Source organism: Lissotriton helveticus, chromosome 1_1 (genome assembly GCF_964261635.1).
Source record: "Lissotriton helveticus chromosome 1_1, aLisHel1.1, whole genome shotgun sequence".
Lineage (NCBI taxonomy): Eukaryota > Metazoa > Chordata > Amphibia > Caudata > Salamandridae > Lissotriton > Lissotriton helveticus.
The window spans coordinates 1,181,170,959-1,181,187,448 of NC_136057.1; the positions used below are offsets into that span (position 1 = coordinate 1,181,170,959).

Below are 16,490 nucleotides of genomic sequence, written 5' to 3' on the forward strand. Positions count from 1 at the left end.
GTGCTTGGGTTTCAGCTGCAGATTTTTTGCTAGAGAAAGCCAACAGGCAGAATCACAACTTCTTGCCAGTACAGACTAGTATAGTGTATTATGTAAATAGATCCTGGTAGTACAAACAGACCTCTGTCTCATGGTATTTAAAATGAATGGTAAACATGTTTTTTCTATTTGGCCAAGTTGGCAGGGTAGGATACTCCCAACCACAAAAAATTGGGAACACTGAAAATGCAACTACCTTTTAGCAACATTCTTTTTAGATGCAAATATAATCGCGCTTTCAGAACTTTTGTTTTGGACAGAATTCTCTACTGGAGTACAAATAACAGAAAAATAAATATTTACAGAACATTTGGATCGCCGCTTCTGAGCCATCAACAGAAAAAACAATCTCATGGCAGATATTTAATATTTTGATTCTAGTTTAGTAATCTGCTTACTAAAGCTGCACATAACTTTACAGTCAATTCTGCAATTATATTAATTTTGGAATGCATTTATTGATTCATGTATACGATGCATAGTCAACCCATCATCATTGGCCACAAAATAAAGGGATGGGGGAATCAGATATTTAGACAATGATTTTGGTGCATTGATCCCCAAGCGATGCCCGGTTAATACACAAGCAAATTTGGTAACTTCCAAACACTTTACTTATTAGGTTTCATGTGGATTCTCATACAAATATTTTTGCTGCCCTTTGCATTTAGGGCCTTGTCTAGTGCAAGGCTTTCCATCATCACAGATGCTTTAGCTGAGAGAAAAATACTTCTGACTACATCTCATAGTAAGGAATCTCGAAATTCCGAGTCAATATAATTTTGAACAGAAAAATGATGCTTCTACCATGCTACAGTACACCAGCACACAGTAGCAAAAGAGAACAAAAGTGATCCAAATTTACATTTGAAAGGAGCTTCTTCAAACCCCAAAATAAAAAAAACCAATCTTGTGTTGAACCTTTATTAAGCGGCTCACATTTCAGTATAAATCACACTAAAAAGATTTTAAAAAAGCTATTTACACTACAGTGCTGACACGTTTAAAATGAAAATTGGTATAAATAAGCTCTATGGAAAAGCCTGGAATTGTCAAAAAGAATTCTGGCTCATCTTACAAAAAATATATATGTTAATGTCAGCTCTAGTCTAAAACTCAAAATGTATTTAAAGACTTCTTTTATGTTAAACCTGCATTGTTTACAGTGCATCTGGCCCTAAGTGCTTTGATATTTCACAGTTATGGACAGGCACTGAGGAATGTTACAAAGCTACATAAACTATTTTCCGTAACAGACTTGTGAGCAAGTCCTAAGCTTGCGTCACAAAATTAATGTATCTTTACATTATTACAATAAAAAAAAGTTCTAAAACCATATGTACAATTTTAGCACAAAAGGTCATCAGGTTGTGCATGCAGACTTGGGTTTGTTGAACTTTGCTGCCTCGTATCCTCTGGAGTTCTGTGACTTTTAGGGAATAGGTCATTCCGCAAGTCTTTATTATTGAGGCCTAATTTAGAGTTCATTTCAATCTTGATTTTCAAATCTTCAGCATGATCAGGATTTCTTTCAACATCCTGACAACCCCGGTCATTAGTTACCACTGCAGGTTCTGGAAGTTTAACATTCATGAACTGCTCTCCAAGTTGAAAAGGTGAAATAGGTTCAAGTTTTATGGGTTGTAAATTCTGTACATCTTTCATAAGGTGAATATCTGAAAATGATGAACTAGAGGTATTGTTGATATTAGAGATTTTGCTGTCGATTTCATCCACAGTACTTAAACATCCTTTGTCTGCTGACACACCCAGTTCTTCAGCACCAGCGTTTTTTGGGGACGATTCTGTCTTCAGATGGTACATGTTGAGCCTGATGTGCCAAGCTAAGCTGCATACCGCAGACACCGTCTTAAACTGGTGGACAACATTCCTAGGAATGAAGTAAATGTCGTCATCATATAACTGAATCCTGGCATATCGAATACCTTCCCTTCGCAGCTGGTTAAGTTTCGCATCATCAACCCATTGAACACACTGTGAAAAGAGTAAGAAACGTGTTCACTCCATAGTGACAAAGAAACCTACATAAGTATACATAAAAATACAATCAAAACATGATGTTCTGAAAGGACCTAACATCAACGTTATATACTTTGTGATCAGTCCTGAATGTATACCTTGAATAGTTTTGCTGTGTAGAACTTACTGCCATTATTATGGCACTGTAGCACTTTCTCAATCTGAGTGCCCTTTTGTGGAAGCCTGTGAGCTGGGAGTACCACTGATTGTGTCTTTTGGTGTTTGGTCGAGAGAGGTTAGTAGAGTATTTGTTTTATACATTGTTTCCGTAGGACTGAAAGGGGAATTTGTTAGATCTTCAAAACTATGGTGTAATATGTGAACGCATGGGTGCGCTAAGGACGTTTTCTTTTTTTCTTTTCAGCGAGTGTTTGTCATTCCATTGATCAGTTAATGCGAAAAATGTTACTTACACTGAAATCATCTGTTTCTAGTGTTGTGCTCTAGATTCACTTGCTCTACATAGCCCAAAAATCTAATGTTTGTCTCAGACATTCGCAAGTTCTTTTCTTTGAAGCAAGGCTTATGAGTCACAATATGCACTGTGACTCCCCCCACTTACCCGGCAATGCTCATGACTACACATTAGATGGTTTTACACCCAGTGGGTGAGAGTACATATGAAGTAGGGAGTGAAAGTAGTATGGTGCACATGTGTATTATGAAAGGAGTTACTTAATAAAAGAGATCTGCAAGTAGAGCCACACACTTCCATTGAGGAGGATGGGTGCATGCGAGTCTACAGGACTACAAACAGATACTTACAGAGTAAGTAACACTTCAGTTTGTAGCATGTGCTGCGGTAGATACGCATGCTCTCTATAGACTGTAAAGCAGTGTTCTGCTATAAGCTGTGGCTAGTGTTTCCATGACGCAGAAGTCCTTAGGACTGTTTGGCCAACCATTGCTTGTTGGTGGTCTAAGATATCTATACAGTACTGCTTAGTGAAAGTGTGTGGGGTTGACCATGTAGGTGCTTTGCATACATCCGCTACGGGGATATTGCAAAGGAAGACCATTTTTTTCTGTATAGAGTGCACCCTGGGAGTAACAAGCTTTTGGCTTGATGATACCAAGATTGGATGCACTTGACTATACACATGACAACATGGGATTTAGAAATAGGTTGGCACATGTGGAGTTTAGTAAAGACTACGAACTGCCAGTCCGCTTTAAGGAAGGGCATGGTCCTGTCGAAGTAGTACATGAGAGCCCATTTGACATCAAGGATGTGTAGGACTCTTCCTGTTACACAGTCTGGTTGAGGGAAGAAGACTGGGAGCTCTATAGCATACCTGTGGTGGAAAGGAGAAACCACTTTATTTATTTATTTATTCAAAGTTTTATATAGCGCGAACAGGATCCTTACAGATATCAGAGCGCTTCACAAAGACAGGGTAGGGGCAGTAGGAGTGAACAGAGATAATGGGAGCAATATAGTAGTCACTAACATGGTCGGGTAGTAATAACATACATAAAACATATCAGTATACAATCAGTATACAATCAAGTAAACAAATTATATAAAACAGTACAAGTCATTGATCCCACTACCGAGTTGTTCAGGTACACTTTGGGTGTGTGAATGGCTTATATCAATGTCTTAGTGTAGAGTGAACACTGAGTGTGGGCATCGGGAGAGTGAATCAGAAAACCAACGTGTATCAAATATTGGTCGGTAGTAAGAGAATAGCGTAGTAGTGACACCATCATGTTGGAAGTAATAGTAGTGACACCATCATGTTGGAAGTATAGTGTCAGAGGAAAAGATGAGCAGTCATACAAAGCAATGCAGAGTCCCTGAACCAGCACCAATACGGTTCAGAAGATCTTGGCCAGAAGGATTGTTTTCACCTCTTTCTTGAAGAGTGCAGTGGAGGAGATCAGCCTGGTTTCAGGAGGGAGCGCATTCCAGATCCTGGGTGCCATTCCTGAGAAGGAGCGCTTGTATGTTTTCTCTTTCCGGAATCTACGAGGTTTCAGGAGTAGATTTTTTGTACTTCTGTTGGATCTCGAACCTCCTGATATGGACAACTTTTGAGCGAGGTAGTTGGGTGCATTATGGTGCACGGCCGCGTGTGTCATAACTGCAATTTTTAGCTGTATTCTGGCTTCAAAAGGCAGCCATTTTAGGGACTTTAAGTCTGGGGATATGTGCGAATGTTTTCTTGAGCCAGTAATGAGTCTCGCTGCAGCGTTCAGGGAGGCTCTTAAGGGTGCAGTTGTGGATAGCAGGAGTCCGCTGAGGGCCACAATTCCGTAGTCTATTCGAGGGATGACTAAAGCTTGTACCGCAGTTTGGAAGTCTTCAGCAGGGAGGAAGGGTTTAATTTTCCTCAATGTGTTGATTTGGAAATTAGCTGCTTTTCTTGGCTTTGCTCACGTGCTGCTGCATGTTGAGTTTGGCGTCGAGTGTGATGCCTAGGGATTTTGCCGAATCCACGATGGTAGGTTGGACATTGAGTGCTGATAGGTTATTGAGCCAGGTTTGGGTGGTGGAGATTTTCGCCGGGGGTGAGATGAGTAGGAACTCGGTTTTCAGAGCATTTAGTTTGAGGTGATTATCGGCCAGCCAGGATTGAGTGTTAATAAGCGTGGAATTCAGGTGTTTGATATCTTCCGGGGATTGTAGCTTTAGGTAGAGTTGTGTGTCGTCAGCGTACATATGGAATTGGACATTGGAAGCTTGAAGCAAGGTGGCGAGCGGTTCCATGACGAGGTTGAACAGTGTGGGGGAGAGGGAGGATCCTTGTGGAACACCTAGATCTGCAGGCACAGGTGTAGATAGCACATTGTCGATCTTGAACTTCTGTGATCGGTTGTGAAGGAAGGACGAAAACCATTTGAGAACAGTTCCCGATAGACCCATTCTAATGCTAAGCAGCTCCAGCAAGTTCTCATGTTTGACCGTGTCAAATGCTGACGAGAGGTCAAGAAGGATGAGGAGGCAGGACTCATTGCGATCAAGAATTTGGAGGGCGTCATCAATTATGTGTGTCATAGCTGTTTCTGTGCTATGTTTCCCTCGGAAGCCTGATTGATGAGGGTTGAGGAGGTCAAATTGGTCAATGAGTTTAGTTAGTTGTAATTCCAAGACCAACCCTATCCTTGTAGACCTGAATGAAGCTGGAAGACTTCAGGATTCACATGCTTTAATTATTCCACCATCTAGTGGTTAGGTTTGGAAATGCCAATATTTTTCTTTTATCTTGTTAGGTGTCAGACAGTAGCTGGGTAATGTCATTCCACTATGATGTCATATGTATGCCCTAGTGTGTGGTTGCCATCTTCAGATTTTATACCCTTCATAGTGAACTGTGCTCTTAGGGCTTATCTAGTTAATGTAGTGTTTTCTCACCTTTTACTTAAACCTACACCTCTTTGCCGTGTCCAGACACTGTCTTAACTTGCTCAGAACAGAACTAAGAATACCCTCTTCAATGGGGAGGTGGGAGGGTCACATTTGAACCCAGTAAGTTAACAAGTAATTACTTTTTCCTTTTGCAGCATGAAACCTCTAGATGTTGCCGATGTTTTACCTACCTGTACCACCTCCAAATAGAGGGTTGGGTTGAAGATAGAGTTTGTTTGCAACCCGGTGTCTCACAATCTTTTTACCCAACAAAGCCTATTAGCATGGATGTCCCCAAAGCAGTGTTTTACTCACAAAAAGGGCAACTAGGTTGAAGTAAAACAACTGAAACTAGGTAAGACACCACTTCACGATCCTACCAAAGTATCCAAAGATTTTGGAGTTGACATCTCACTGACTGAATCATAATATGCTTCATCATTAGCACCTATCTACACCCTGGTAGGTTAATACCACCAGGTCGGACAAAACCATAAGGATGGTAGTTCTTATATAACATGTTTCTCTGGGAAATGCAGCGATCCAGGCAAGAAAGAAGGTCAAAAATGCCTTGCTGTATAGCCTAAAGGAATCTTCTTTATTTGTAGGGTATCGTGGACATAGATTAAAACAAATGCAGGGGGTTGATTGAGCATTAGTTTCTCAATTGCCCTCGATTTTTCTTTTTAAGCAGTGTTCCTCGTATGTATGGTTTGAGGACTGTGGCTGCATTGCAAATTTTGGTTATAGAGACATTAGCTCTGAATGCTAGTAAGGCTCCCATCAGAATGTGCTCTTGAATTACTGTCCAGTGTTTTCCTCACCAGGCTGTACTGTATTGTATGGTTTGCACTATCCATCTTTCGATGGCACCTTTTGCAACAGGAAACTCTATTTGCCACTACCAATGAAATGAAGAAAACAAGTTACTTACCTGTAACTTTGGTTCTCCAGTATTGGTAGCTTTCCGATTCCCATAGCTTGTATCATTCCCCGTCGTCTGAATGGGAGCCTCAGTAAATAAAAAATAACTTAGCAGTAGGAACAAAAGAGAAAGAAAGGCCTAGGTCTCCTCATTTTGTAGCATATCCACCTCTTTTTGCAAAAGAGACACAAAAACATGCAACAGCCAATCAGATTAGCCTCACCCCATAGAACCCTCCTGAGAGAGCCTCGGATTTCCATTTCCATTATCTGTGTGTACCAGGTCTGCCTGGCCCACTGGGGTGCCACCAGGATCAGAGTCATGTTGCCGGTTCTGCACTTCTTGAGTACTCTGTGTATCAGGGGTATCGGGGGAAAAGTGTAAGCAAATGTTTTCGACCAGCTTATCCATAGGGCATTACCCAGGGACCCTTCCCCTGGTTGCCTGGATGCGAAGTTTCGGCATTTTGCATTCTGGCGTGTTGCAAATAGGTCTATTGTCGGTGTTCCCCACCTTCTGAATAGCCTTTGCGTTTCCTGTGTATGGAGCTCCCACTCGTGGGAGGCCGATGTCTGTCTGCTGAGCCAGTTTGCTTCCACATTGTCCTTCCCTGGTAGGCGTATGGCTAGCAGGTCTATTTTTAGTGGGATGGCCCATCTCCATATCTCCTGTGCTAGGTTAGATTAGCTGGGCTGATTGTGTTCCTCCCTGCTTGTTGATGTAGAACATAGTTGTCATGTTGTCTGTCTGGATCAACACTCTCTGGTTGTACAGTTTTGTCTGGAAGGCCTTCAGGGTGAGGAACACTGTCTTTAGTTCCAGGTAGTTGATGTGTTTGACCGCATCCGCTGGAGTCCACAGACCCCTCACCCTGAGCTTGCTCATGTGAGCTCCCCATCCCTTCTGGGATGCGTCTGTGGTGATGGTCACCGTTGGGGTCGGTGGTGTTAAAGGCTTCCCCTCCGTTATGTTCTCCTTGTTCCACCACGACATCTCCTCCTGCACTGCGTGCGTTCCAACCACTAGATCTTCCCAACTTCCTGTAGCTTGTGACCATTTTTCTTGCAGCCATTCCTGGAATGGTCTCATGTGGAGCCGTACATTTGGGACCAGATGTATGCAGGAGGCCATCATGCCCATGATCTTGTTTGCGGTCCTCACTCTCAGAGCTAGCCCCTTCTGGTAGAGGCGCGTCTCCTTCAGCAGGGCCATTGCTCTCTTGTCGCCGGGGAACACCCTGCTCTGCAACGGCGGAAAAAAGAATCTGAAGATGGCGCCCAAATGTGGGAGCTTCAGTAGGAAGCGTGCAGACGTCACAGGAAGTACACCAAAAGGTGGGACGTTGACGCCCACCTGGCCGACGAAAAAAAAAAAAAAAAGGACTACGATTCCGGACCCAACCACTAGACCGCGAAATGAATGCTCACTCCACAAGAGCAGCAGACGATGAAACTGATCTTGTGGAGTGAGCCCGGACACGTCCTTCTAACGGCTTACCCACCGCCTGGTGACAGTAGTGAATTTCGCTGGCAATCGAACGAGAAATCCCTTGTTTTGAAAGGTGAAAACCTTTTCGAGGAGCACTAAAAGCAACAGAGTTGGGTAGATTTGCTGAAATCCTTTGTGCGCTGTAGATAAAATTTCAAACATCTCCGGACATCCAAGGAATGAAAAGACCTTTCTGCCGGAGTTGTAGGTCGAGGGAAAAAAGATTTTAGAATGACAGGCTCATTCAAGTGGAAATCCGAAGGGACCTTTGGAATACATTTCGGATTTGTTCTTAGAATCAGTGTCATTTTTAAACTGTAAAAAAGGTTCCTTAATCGTGAGAGCCTGAAGTTCTCCAACCCTTCTGGCTGACGTCAAGGCGAGAAGAAGAGCCACCTTCCTAGACAGAAATTTAAGATACGCTCTATGAATAGGCTCAAACGGAGGTCTCATGAGATGAGCGAGAACCAAGTTGAGTTGCCACATGGGAGGCAGAGGTCGAACTGGAGGAAAAACCCTAAAGAGTCCTTTCAGAAATTGTTTGACAATTCTTGCAGACCAGAGAGAATATAGCTGCCAGGTGTACCTTGATGAAAGAATGTGCAAGACCTGACTTTGCCAGAAGAGAACGGATGAAGGTTTTCTCTGTGGCACCACAAACAAAAAAAATCCATTTTGAGCGATAGGTTTTATTTGTACTTGGTGCACGGGCTTGAGCTAAAACCTCTTTACATTCTTGAGGGATATTTAAATTCTGGAACTCTCGGTGATCAGGAGCCACGCTGTCAATTGAAGTGAGCTCGGATCCAGATGTACCACTTGGCCCTGGGACATCGTCAATAGAGAAGGAATGGGACGCAGGTGAAGTGGCTGATATTGAGAGAATAGGAGAAGTTCCTTGAACTAGAACTGGTGGGGCCACGCCGGTGCAGGGTTCCATTTTGAGCTTCCGGAGTAATCTTGGAATCAGGGAAATTGGCGGAAAGGCGTAAACAAATGAGAAAGGGCATTACCCAACGATCCTCGATGGTGATCCCTGCTTGCGTAAAAACTGCATTTCCTGTTGTCTGGGGTAGCGAACAGGTCTATGAACAGAGTGCCCCAACAAGCAAAAATACTGTTTAGAGTGCCTTGATCCAGTTCCCACTCGTGACAGACTGACTTCAGATGACTCAATGTATCTGCTGTCGTGTTGAGGGTACCTGGAAGATGCTCTGCTGAGAGAGCGACTTTGTGAAGAATTGCCCATTCCCAGATCTCTCGGGCCTCCTTGGAAAGAAGTTGAGATCTCGTTCCACCTTGTTTGTTCACATAGTGCATGGCTGTCGTGTTGTCTGTTCGGACCAGGACGGTGGAGTTCCGAATCCTCGGAAGGAAAGCTTGTAAAGCCAAACAAATCACCTTGAGCTCCAGAGTTCTGAATCCTTGGAAGGAAAGCTTGTAAAGCCAAACGAACCGCCTTGAGCTCTAGAAGATTGATGTGGATAGTGTGTTGTTCGGGTTGCCAGTGATCGCTTACTAGAAGGTCTTGCAAAACAGCTCCCCAGCCTACTAGAGAGGCGTCAGTGGTCAGTATCAAAGGAGCTGGAGCAACCGTGAAAGTGAGGACTTTTGAGATATTGTCTTTGATCGTCCACCAGCTGACCGCCTCTTTCATAAGAGGAGTAATCCTTATCTTGTCATCGAATGAGCCTTCTGCCTGGCGCCATTGCATGTCCAGTTGTTCTTGTAATGGGCGCATACGCAGTCTGCAATGAGGAATTAAGGAAATGCAGGATGAAATCGATCCTAGGAGGGATTTGTAACGGCGGACAGACCGAGTCCGTCTTCTTTGCAATTGACGGGCAGAAAAAATGTGCCTTTCCTGTCTTTCCTCTGATTGGAAAGTTTTGCAACAAGTTGTATCCTGAATGGACCCTAGAAACTTGGCCGATCTGGATGGAAAAAGGACTGACTTCTCTGTTGAGTGGAAGACCCAGATGATTGAAAAGCTGAATGCAAATTTCGACTGCCCTTGTAATCGCTTAAGATGATGGATCTTTTATTAACCAGTCGTCCAGGTAGGGAAAAACCTGCAGTGACTGTTTTCTGAGAAACGCTGCAACTGGAGCCAATACCTTCGTGAAAATCTGCGGAGCGGATCTGAGTCCGGAAGGCAGGACCTTGAACTGAAAGTGGCTCTTGGCTACTGTGAAGCGTAGAAATCTCCTGTGAGCTGGGTGGATAGTTCAAGTTCAAGTTCAAATAACTTTATTCGATTGTTAGTTTTACAATCATAAAAGCACAATTAATAAACCTACAGTTAAAAAAGCAAGTGATCCATTCCATTTATGACACGAGATTATGTAAACATTATAAGACAAGAGTAACAGGCAGAATATACATTTTAAAAATATAAATAATTATAACAAAGGTAAAAAGTGGCATTATGCCTAACAACAGCAGCATAGTTATCCCTCCATACTTTTCCTGAATTTAATTGCTAGTTTCAGGAAGCTACATACATGTAAGGTGCAGTCACAATTCAGGAGTTGAAGGTAATAAAGTGCTGGTTTAATCTGTGCAAATTTCAGTTCCTTGAGGCGTGGTTTTAAATATAACTTCCGGGGTACTATATAAAAAGGGCAACTAAATAAAAAGTGCGCCAGGTCTTGCGGAGACTTTCCGTCGCAGCCACAAGCTGGCAACACTTGACCTCGAAGGGCCCCACTCGGTACTGCCAGTAAAAGGTGAAACAAATCAAAGCGGAACCTTGTTAATAAATAGCGTTCGTAGCCTGTCATGGGCCATGATAGGTATGGTTCCATTTGTAGACAGGTTTTGAGTAATGCGTGTTTCCTAACACTGTCTCTCTGTAGCTCAACCTCTTCCCGAGCTAAATACCTAGTAGTCAAGAATGTATTTTTCATAAGGGTGACGTCCAATTTGGTAATAGAGTTTGGGATTAAAAACAAATCAGATTGTCCTATTGCAGTAAAAAAATCACAAATATACTTCAGCCACGGGACCTTAGACCTACCCTCCCATGTTAGGGCTTCTTTTAGTATATCATGGGTAAGAGGTATATCATTATTTAGCCAACAGTTCATCCAACACAGCAGGGGATTAACTGCTATTCTGTCACTTAAGTAAGACACCCCTAGCTCCTCATGTACAGGGAAGTTACCCGTTCCCCTTGGCAGCCTCAGTATCTGCTTCAGGAAATTATTTTCTACAACCTCCAGGTCTCGCGTCCGGCTATATCCCCAGAGCTCGCTTCCGTAGCAAGCAACGGCGATGCTCTTTGCCTGATATAATTTAAGCAAGGCAGCCACCGGGCTATTGCCAATTTTTCTTGCGAAGTTAAGTATAGCCGCATTGACACAGGTTACCTCGCCCTTCTTTCTCAGGATAGCGGGGCCCCAAGATAGTTGGTGGTCAAAAAGGACCCCGAGGTATGAGAAGGTTCTGGTGGTTGGAATTTTTTCCCTGTTTATATTTAAAAAGTTGGGTTTTCGTGACCCCAGGCCTGTCTTCATAACATAAGACTTAGAGTTGTTAATGCTTAAGCCTCGGGACTCCATGAAGTTAAAAAAGGAGTTTAAAAGTGTCTGAAGGCCGATTGCTGTCCTAGAAATAAGGACAGCATTGTCCGCATAAAGCAGGACTGGGACGCCTTTCTGTCCTACATAGGGGTAATCTGCTCCAGTTTTTAGCAAGTATTCCTCTAACTCGTTGATATACAAGTTAAAAAGGAATGGGGCTAGGATACATCCCTGTCGAACACCACGATTAATTCTGATATCCCCCGTCACTTTCAGGTCCTGGGTGTATCGAACATTAGCTCTTGTGTCAGAGTGCAGGTCAGCCAGTAAATGAATTAAGTTCTGCTCTACACCCATCTTTGACAGGGTGTCCCATAACTTGCCTCTGTCCACGCAGTCGAATGCGGACGATAAGTCCATAAAAGCCATGTGGACTGTTCCCTGCCGGGCCATGGTATATTTTCCTATAATCAGATACAGGTTCAGGCACTGGGTAACTGTCGAGTGTCCAGGTCTGAAGCCGTATTGTATTGGGGATATAACATTGTTCTCATTTGCCCATGCAGTTAGTCTATTCAAGATTACTCCCCCTACCACTTTGGCTACAGAATTGATTAAAGATATTGGCCTGTAGCATGACGGACTTCTACGATCACCCTTTTTAAATACGGGTACTATAGTCGATGCCCCCCACGACTTTGGACATCCAAAGATCGTGGCTGCATTTACTACAGCTGTAAGGACAGGGGCCCATAGTGAGATACAAGATTTAAAAAGGTCCGGAGGCAGACCATCCGGGCCAGGGGCCTTGTTGCTGGTTAACCCTTGAATGCCCTTCTCTACTTCGTTAACTGAAAAGCACAAAAATTTCTCCTTAGGAGACAAAGGACCGTATTCTGCCTGCTGCTCATTGCTTTTAAAAATTGCACCAAAGTGGATAACCCACTCCTTCTCTGGGATGTTAGTGCCAAGTGAGATGTCACTGGGGTCATCGAACAGAGGTTTGTTAATAATTTCCCAGAATTTACTACTGTTACCCAGGACTGATGGGTCAAGCAGAGACTCCCAGATGCCTGCCTTAATTTCTTACTGTGAAGCGTAGAAATCTCCTGTGAGCTGGATGGATAGGAACATGGAAGTATGCGTCCTCGAGATCCAGAGTTGCCATGTAATCGCCTGGATTCAGGAGACGCAAGATATCCTGAAGAGATACCATCCGAAACGAGAGTTTTATGAGATAGGTGTTGAGATCCCTCAGGTCTAAGATTTGGTGCCATTTTTCTTCCGTCTTGCGAACCAGGAAAAACAGGAATAGAAACCTTTGCCTCGTTGGGATAGAGGTACTGGCTCTATCGCTCCTTTGATGAGCAGTTGATGAGCTTTGAGACTTAGAAGATGTACAAGTTTTGATTCGCTGGCGCGAGGTGCTCGGGAAGGTGAGAGGTGTTGAAACTTTAACGTGTGGCCAAACCGGATGATATTGAGGACCCACCAATCTGATGTTATGATCTCCCAGCTGTGGAGGCATTGTGATATCCTGCCCCCCACTGATGTTACAGGGGGTGAAGGTACAGTAGACAGAGCCGGAAAGCCACTATTGGAGTTTAGAGGAATCTCTCCCCTGACGCCCCTGTCATGCTCCTGAAGGTTGGTGAGAGAAAGACGCCGATTGGCCTTGGCTTGGAGTACTGAGGTTTGTACTACTGTGAAGACTGCGAATAGGAAGAGTAGCGCTGTTGGTACCCTCCTCTGTATGTCGAAAAACCCTTTCCTCTTGAACCACGGAAAGGCACTTTGCGGTATTGCAATGTCCCCAGGGACCTTGCCGTCTCTGTGTCTGTTTTGATGTCCTGCAGAGCGTCGTCCACATGCTTTCCAAAAAGCATTTCTCCATCAAATGGCAAATCTAAGATCTTATTCTGAACTTCTGGGCGAAACCAGGTAGCCCAAAGCCAGCCTTGCCGTCTCAGAACAGCTGAACCTGCCAAGGCGCGAAAAGCAGTGGTGGCAATGTCCATTGTGCAATCGATGATTTCTGAAGAAGACCGCTGTCCTTCCTCCAGGATCTTCTTCGCTTCAGCCTTGGAACCATCAGGTAGTTGATCCATAAAGGGAGATAAATCGCACCACATTTGGCGATCAGATCGTCCCAAAATTGCTAGTGCATTGGCCGCTCTAACCAGGAGGCTTGACAGAGGAAAACCTCTTTCCCACATTATCTAAACGCTTACCCGCCTAATTCGGAGGTGTGGTAAGGGGCGCCAATGGATTTTTTGACTTCCTTTGAGCCGTCTGAGAGATAAGAGTCCGGCTTCGGTTGGCCAACCAGGCAAGCAGGACTATCTTCTGGAGCCTTATATTTTTTCTCCAGTCGCGGATGAACAGAGATGACTGTAGCTGGAGATTGCATCACTTTTATTCCCTCACTCCATACATGTTCCATAATTTAGATAGAACGTATGGATTTCCTCTAGGGCTCCTTAAAATCATAGAGAAAGCATTCCAATTGTACAGTTGGAATGGGAAGCCCTCTCCATAAGATTATGGAAACCTCTGATGTCTGCTGGAGGAGAATCTATGGGGTCCAGTGATGGTGAAGCAGGATCCGGGATGACATAATCGTCCCATTCCCTATCTGGATTCGGGACCTGTTCTGCATTTTGATCATCATCTGTTGAATCCTCATCATTATGCACAGTGACGATATTCTGGCGCCCTTCTATTGGTTACGGAGGTTGAGGTAATTGCGGAGCCACTGTAGTAGAAGAATAGGTCGGAGGTCGTGGAGGCGGCGGTTGCATTGATTGCTGATCAGAGGCTTGAGATGGAAACCTCCTCTTATAATCTAACACCATGATTTGTAAGTCACTAATAAGTGAAGACGGCATGGCCACCATACGCTGTTGTGATTGCTCTTGAGGTCTATCACATGGAAGGTATTGTTGTTGTTCCATGTAATAATCTTCAGACTTGGTATTTTACTTGAAGTTGGGATGGACTGTAAGCATCCCCATAAGGACCCTCATCCTCCTCTGAATATTCCTCTTCCAGGAGCAATGCCGGAGGTAATGGTGTCACTCTATGAGGAGATGTCATTTCTGGTGTAATTTGGTGTCTTTTTATTGAGATTTGAACTTTCTGTATCGTCGATGAGGTCGTCGTTGAAGGAATCGTCGACGGAGTGAATCGTCGACGATTAAGGACTGATCGTCGATGAGCTTGTCGTCAGTACCATTGTAAATGTTGTCATCAACATAGTCGTCGACACCATCTTCGGCGTCATCATCGTCCACGTTGAGGTAGTTAACATAGTCGACTACGTTGTGACAGGTACCTGTAGCGTCGCCGAAGTTGTCGTTGGCGAAGCTCTCGACGACGTGCCGGTCGACGGAGCTGGAATCGACGCCAGGTGAATCTTAGATGCCATCGTCGACGTACCTGTCATTGTCGTCGTCGATGGACGGATTTTCTTCTCAGATCTTGCAGGTTTATTTGTCTCTTTTGCAAAAAGAGGTGGATATGCTACAAAAGGAGACCTAGGCCTTTCTTTCTCTTTTGTTCCTACTGCTATGTTATTTTTTATTTACCGAGGCTCCCATTCCGACAACGGTGAATGATACAAGCTATGGGAATCTATGAAAGTTCCAATACTGGAGTAAGAACTGGTTCTCTTTGCAACAATCACCTGTTTCCTGTGGGTAATACATTAGCACTCTACTGACCTCAGGTGTGTGCAGTGCTCTCTCCCTCTGCATTTTTGATTGCAGGAAAAAGGCTTGTCTTTCTGCATCTTAGGTATGATTCCTCCTCTTTGAGTGCTTGCAATTCACTTACTCTTCGTAATGAGGCAAGCAGGAATGCCATCTTCATTTTCCGTAATTTGAGTCCTCCTTTGTGCACAAGCTCAAATTGGGCCTTCATTAGTCATGCACAGGTTAAGATTCCGCATAGGTATGAGTGCTGGCAATGCAATCCTCCTTACTGATACCAAAGCTACCAGAACAATTGTGATATAGTATTACTGCACTCTGTACAGTTTCCTCAAACAGTAGATGCTGACTCTTAAGGCCAATGGTCCAAGAATCCCTAAAATTAATACAATGCAAAACAAAGCAAGAAGCACACACATATAAAAGAGTCAAAAGTATAAAATGTTCATGTGGGAAATGTATTCCTCCAAAGAGTAGAGAAGCAAATTAAGTCAATATTGCAACATTTTTTACTTTCTTATTCTTGCACTTTAAAAGTAGGGACAAGGACACAGCCAAAGTAGCTTTCTAAATGTTCTGCTCTGAAGAAGTCTCTATGCTTAGGGACGAAACACGTTGGATGTGTCCTTGTCCCTGCTTTTAAAGTGCAGAAAAAATAAAATAAAAAATGAATTAACAGTAAAAGTCTTATGTTTTGTGATGTCTAGTTCCTTTATTGCAATATTGATGTAACTCTGCTTCTCCACTCTTTGGAGAGATACATTTTTGGATTGAATTTTTTTTATATTCGGTATCCTAATTATGGTAGTGGCACTTTTCAGGCTGTGTGTTAAATTCTTTACTGCACCAGTGTGTGAAGCTGTTCCAGTGAATAATATGTTTATGTCGTCGTTCTTCTAGACTCCCCTAAAAACTTCCATGTGGCTACATGATACGCCTAGATGACCAAATTCCAAGTCGCCATGCTATAACGCTGAGACTGGCGGGTTCTGGGAAACAGACCTGTCCCACTTGTATTGTCTACAGGTTCTGAGGGACTGGTACCTTTATTACCCTGTCTTGTTCCATTGCCACTAGGTCTGAAAACCGTGTTTGGGTGGCCTACTGTGGTGGTACTAGATTCCAGTATCAGTGTAATAGATGTGTCTCTGTATTTATCACTTGGTGTATTAGTGGACACAATGGGAAAATGGGGGTGGGGACTGCAAGCAAATTGGGTAACGGGACTTGAAGTGTTGGCATTTTGAGGTTTGTGTGGGTTGTGATCAGGTCTATCTGTAGTGTTCAACACTCTTGGAGTATTTTTGTATTGCTTCCCGATCTAACTAGCCCTCAAGCAAGATGGCCCCCTGCCTACTTCCACATTTTTTAGGCCTGACAGGTGATGGCTATCAGTGATTTCTATAGTCCAT

The 16,490-nt window shown here is 43.7% G+C and overlaps 1 protein-coding gene across 2 annotated transcripts in view; it reads right to left on the bottom strand.

Moving 5' to 3' along the window:
• Positions 1-472: 472 nt before the first annotated feature.
• The window catches only part of RSBN1L (round spermatid basic protein 1 like), a 281,128-nt gene continuing 265,110 nt past the window's right edge, over positions 473-16,490 (bottom strand). For both annotated transcript variants that reach the window (XM_078679246.1, XM_078679237.1), the window contains exon 8: positions 473-2,034. In XM_078679246.1, the coding sequence (XP_078535372.1) occupies positions 1,387-2,034 (648 nt within the window). In that variant the 3' untranslated portion in view covers positions 473-1,386. The remainder of the gene's footprint in view (positions 2,035-16,490) is intronic.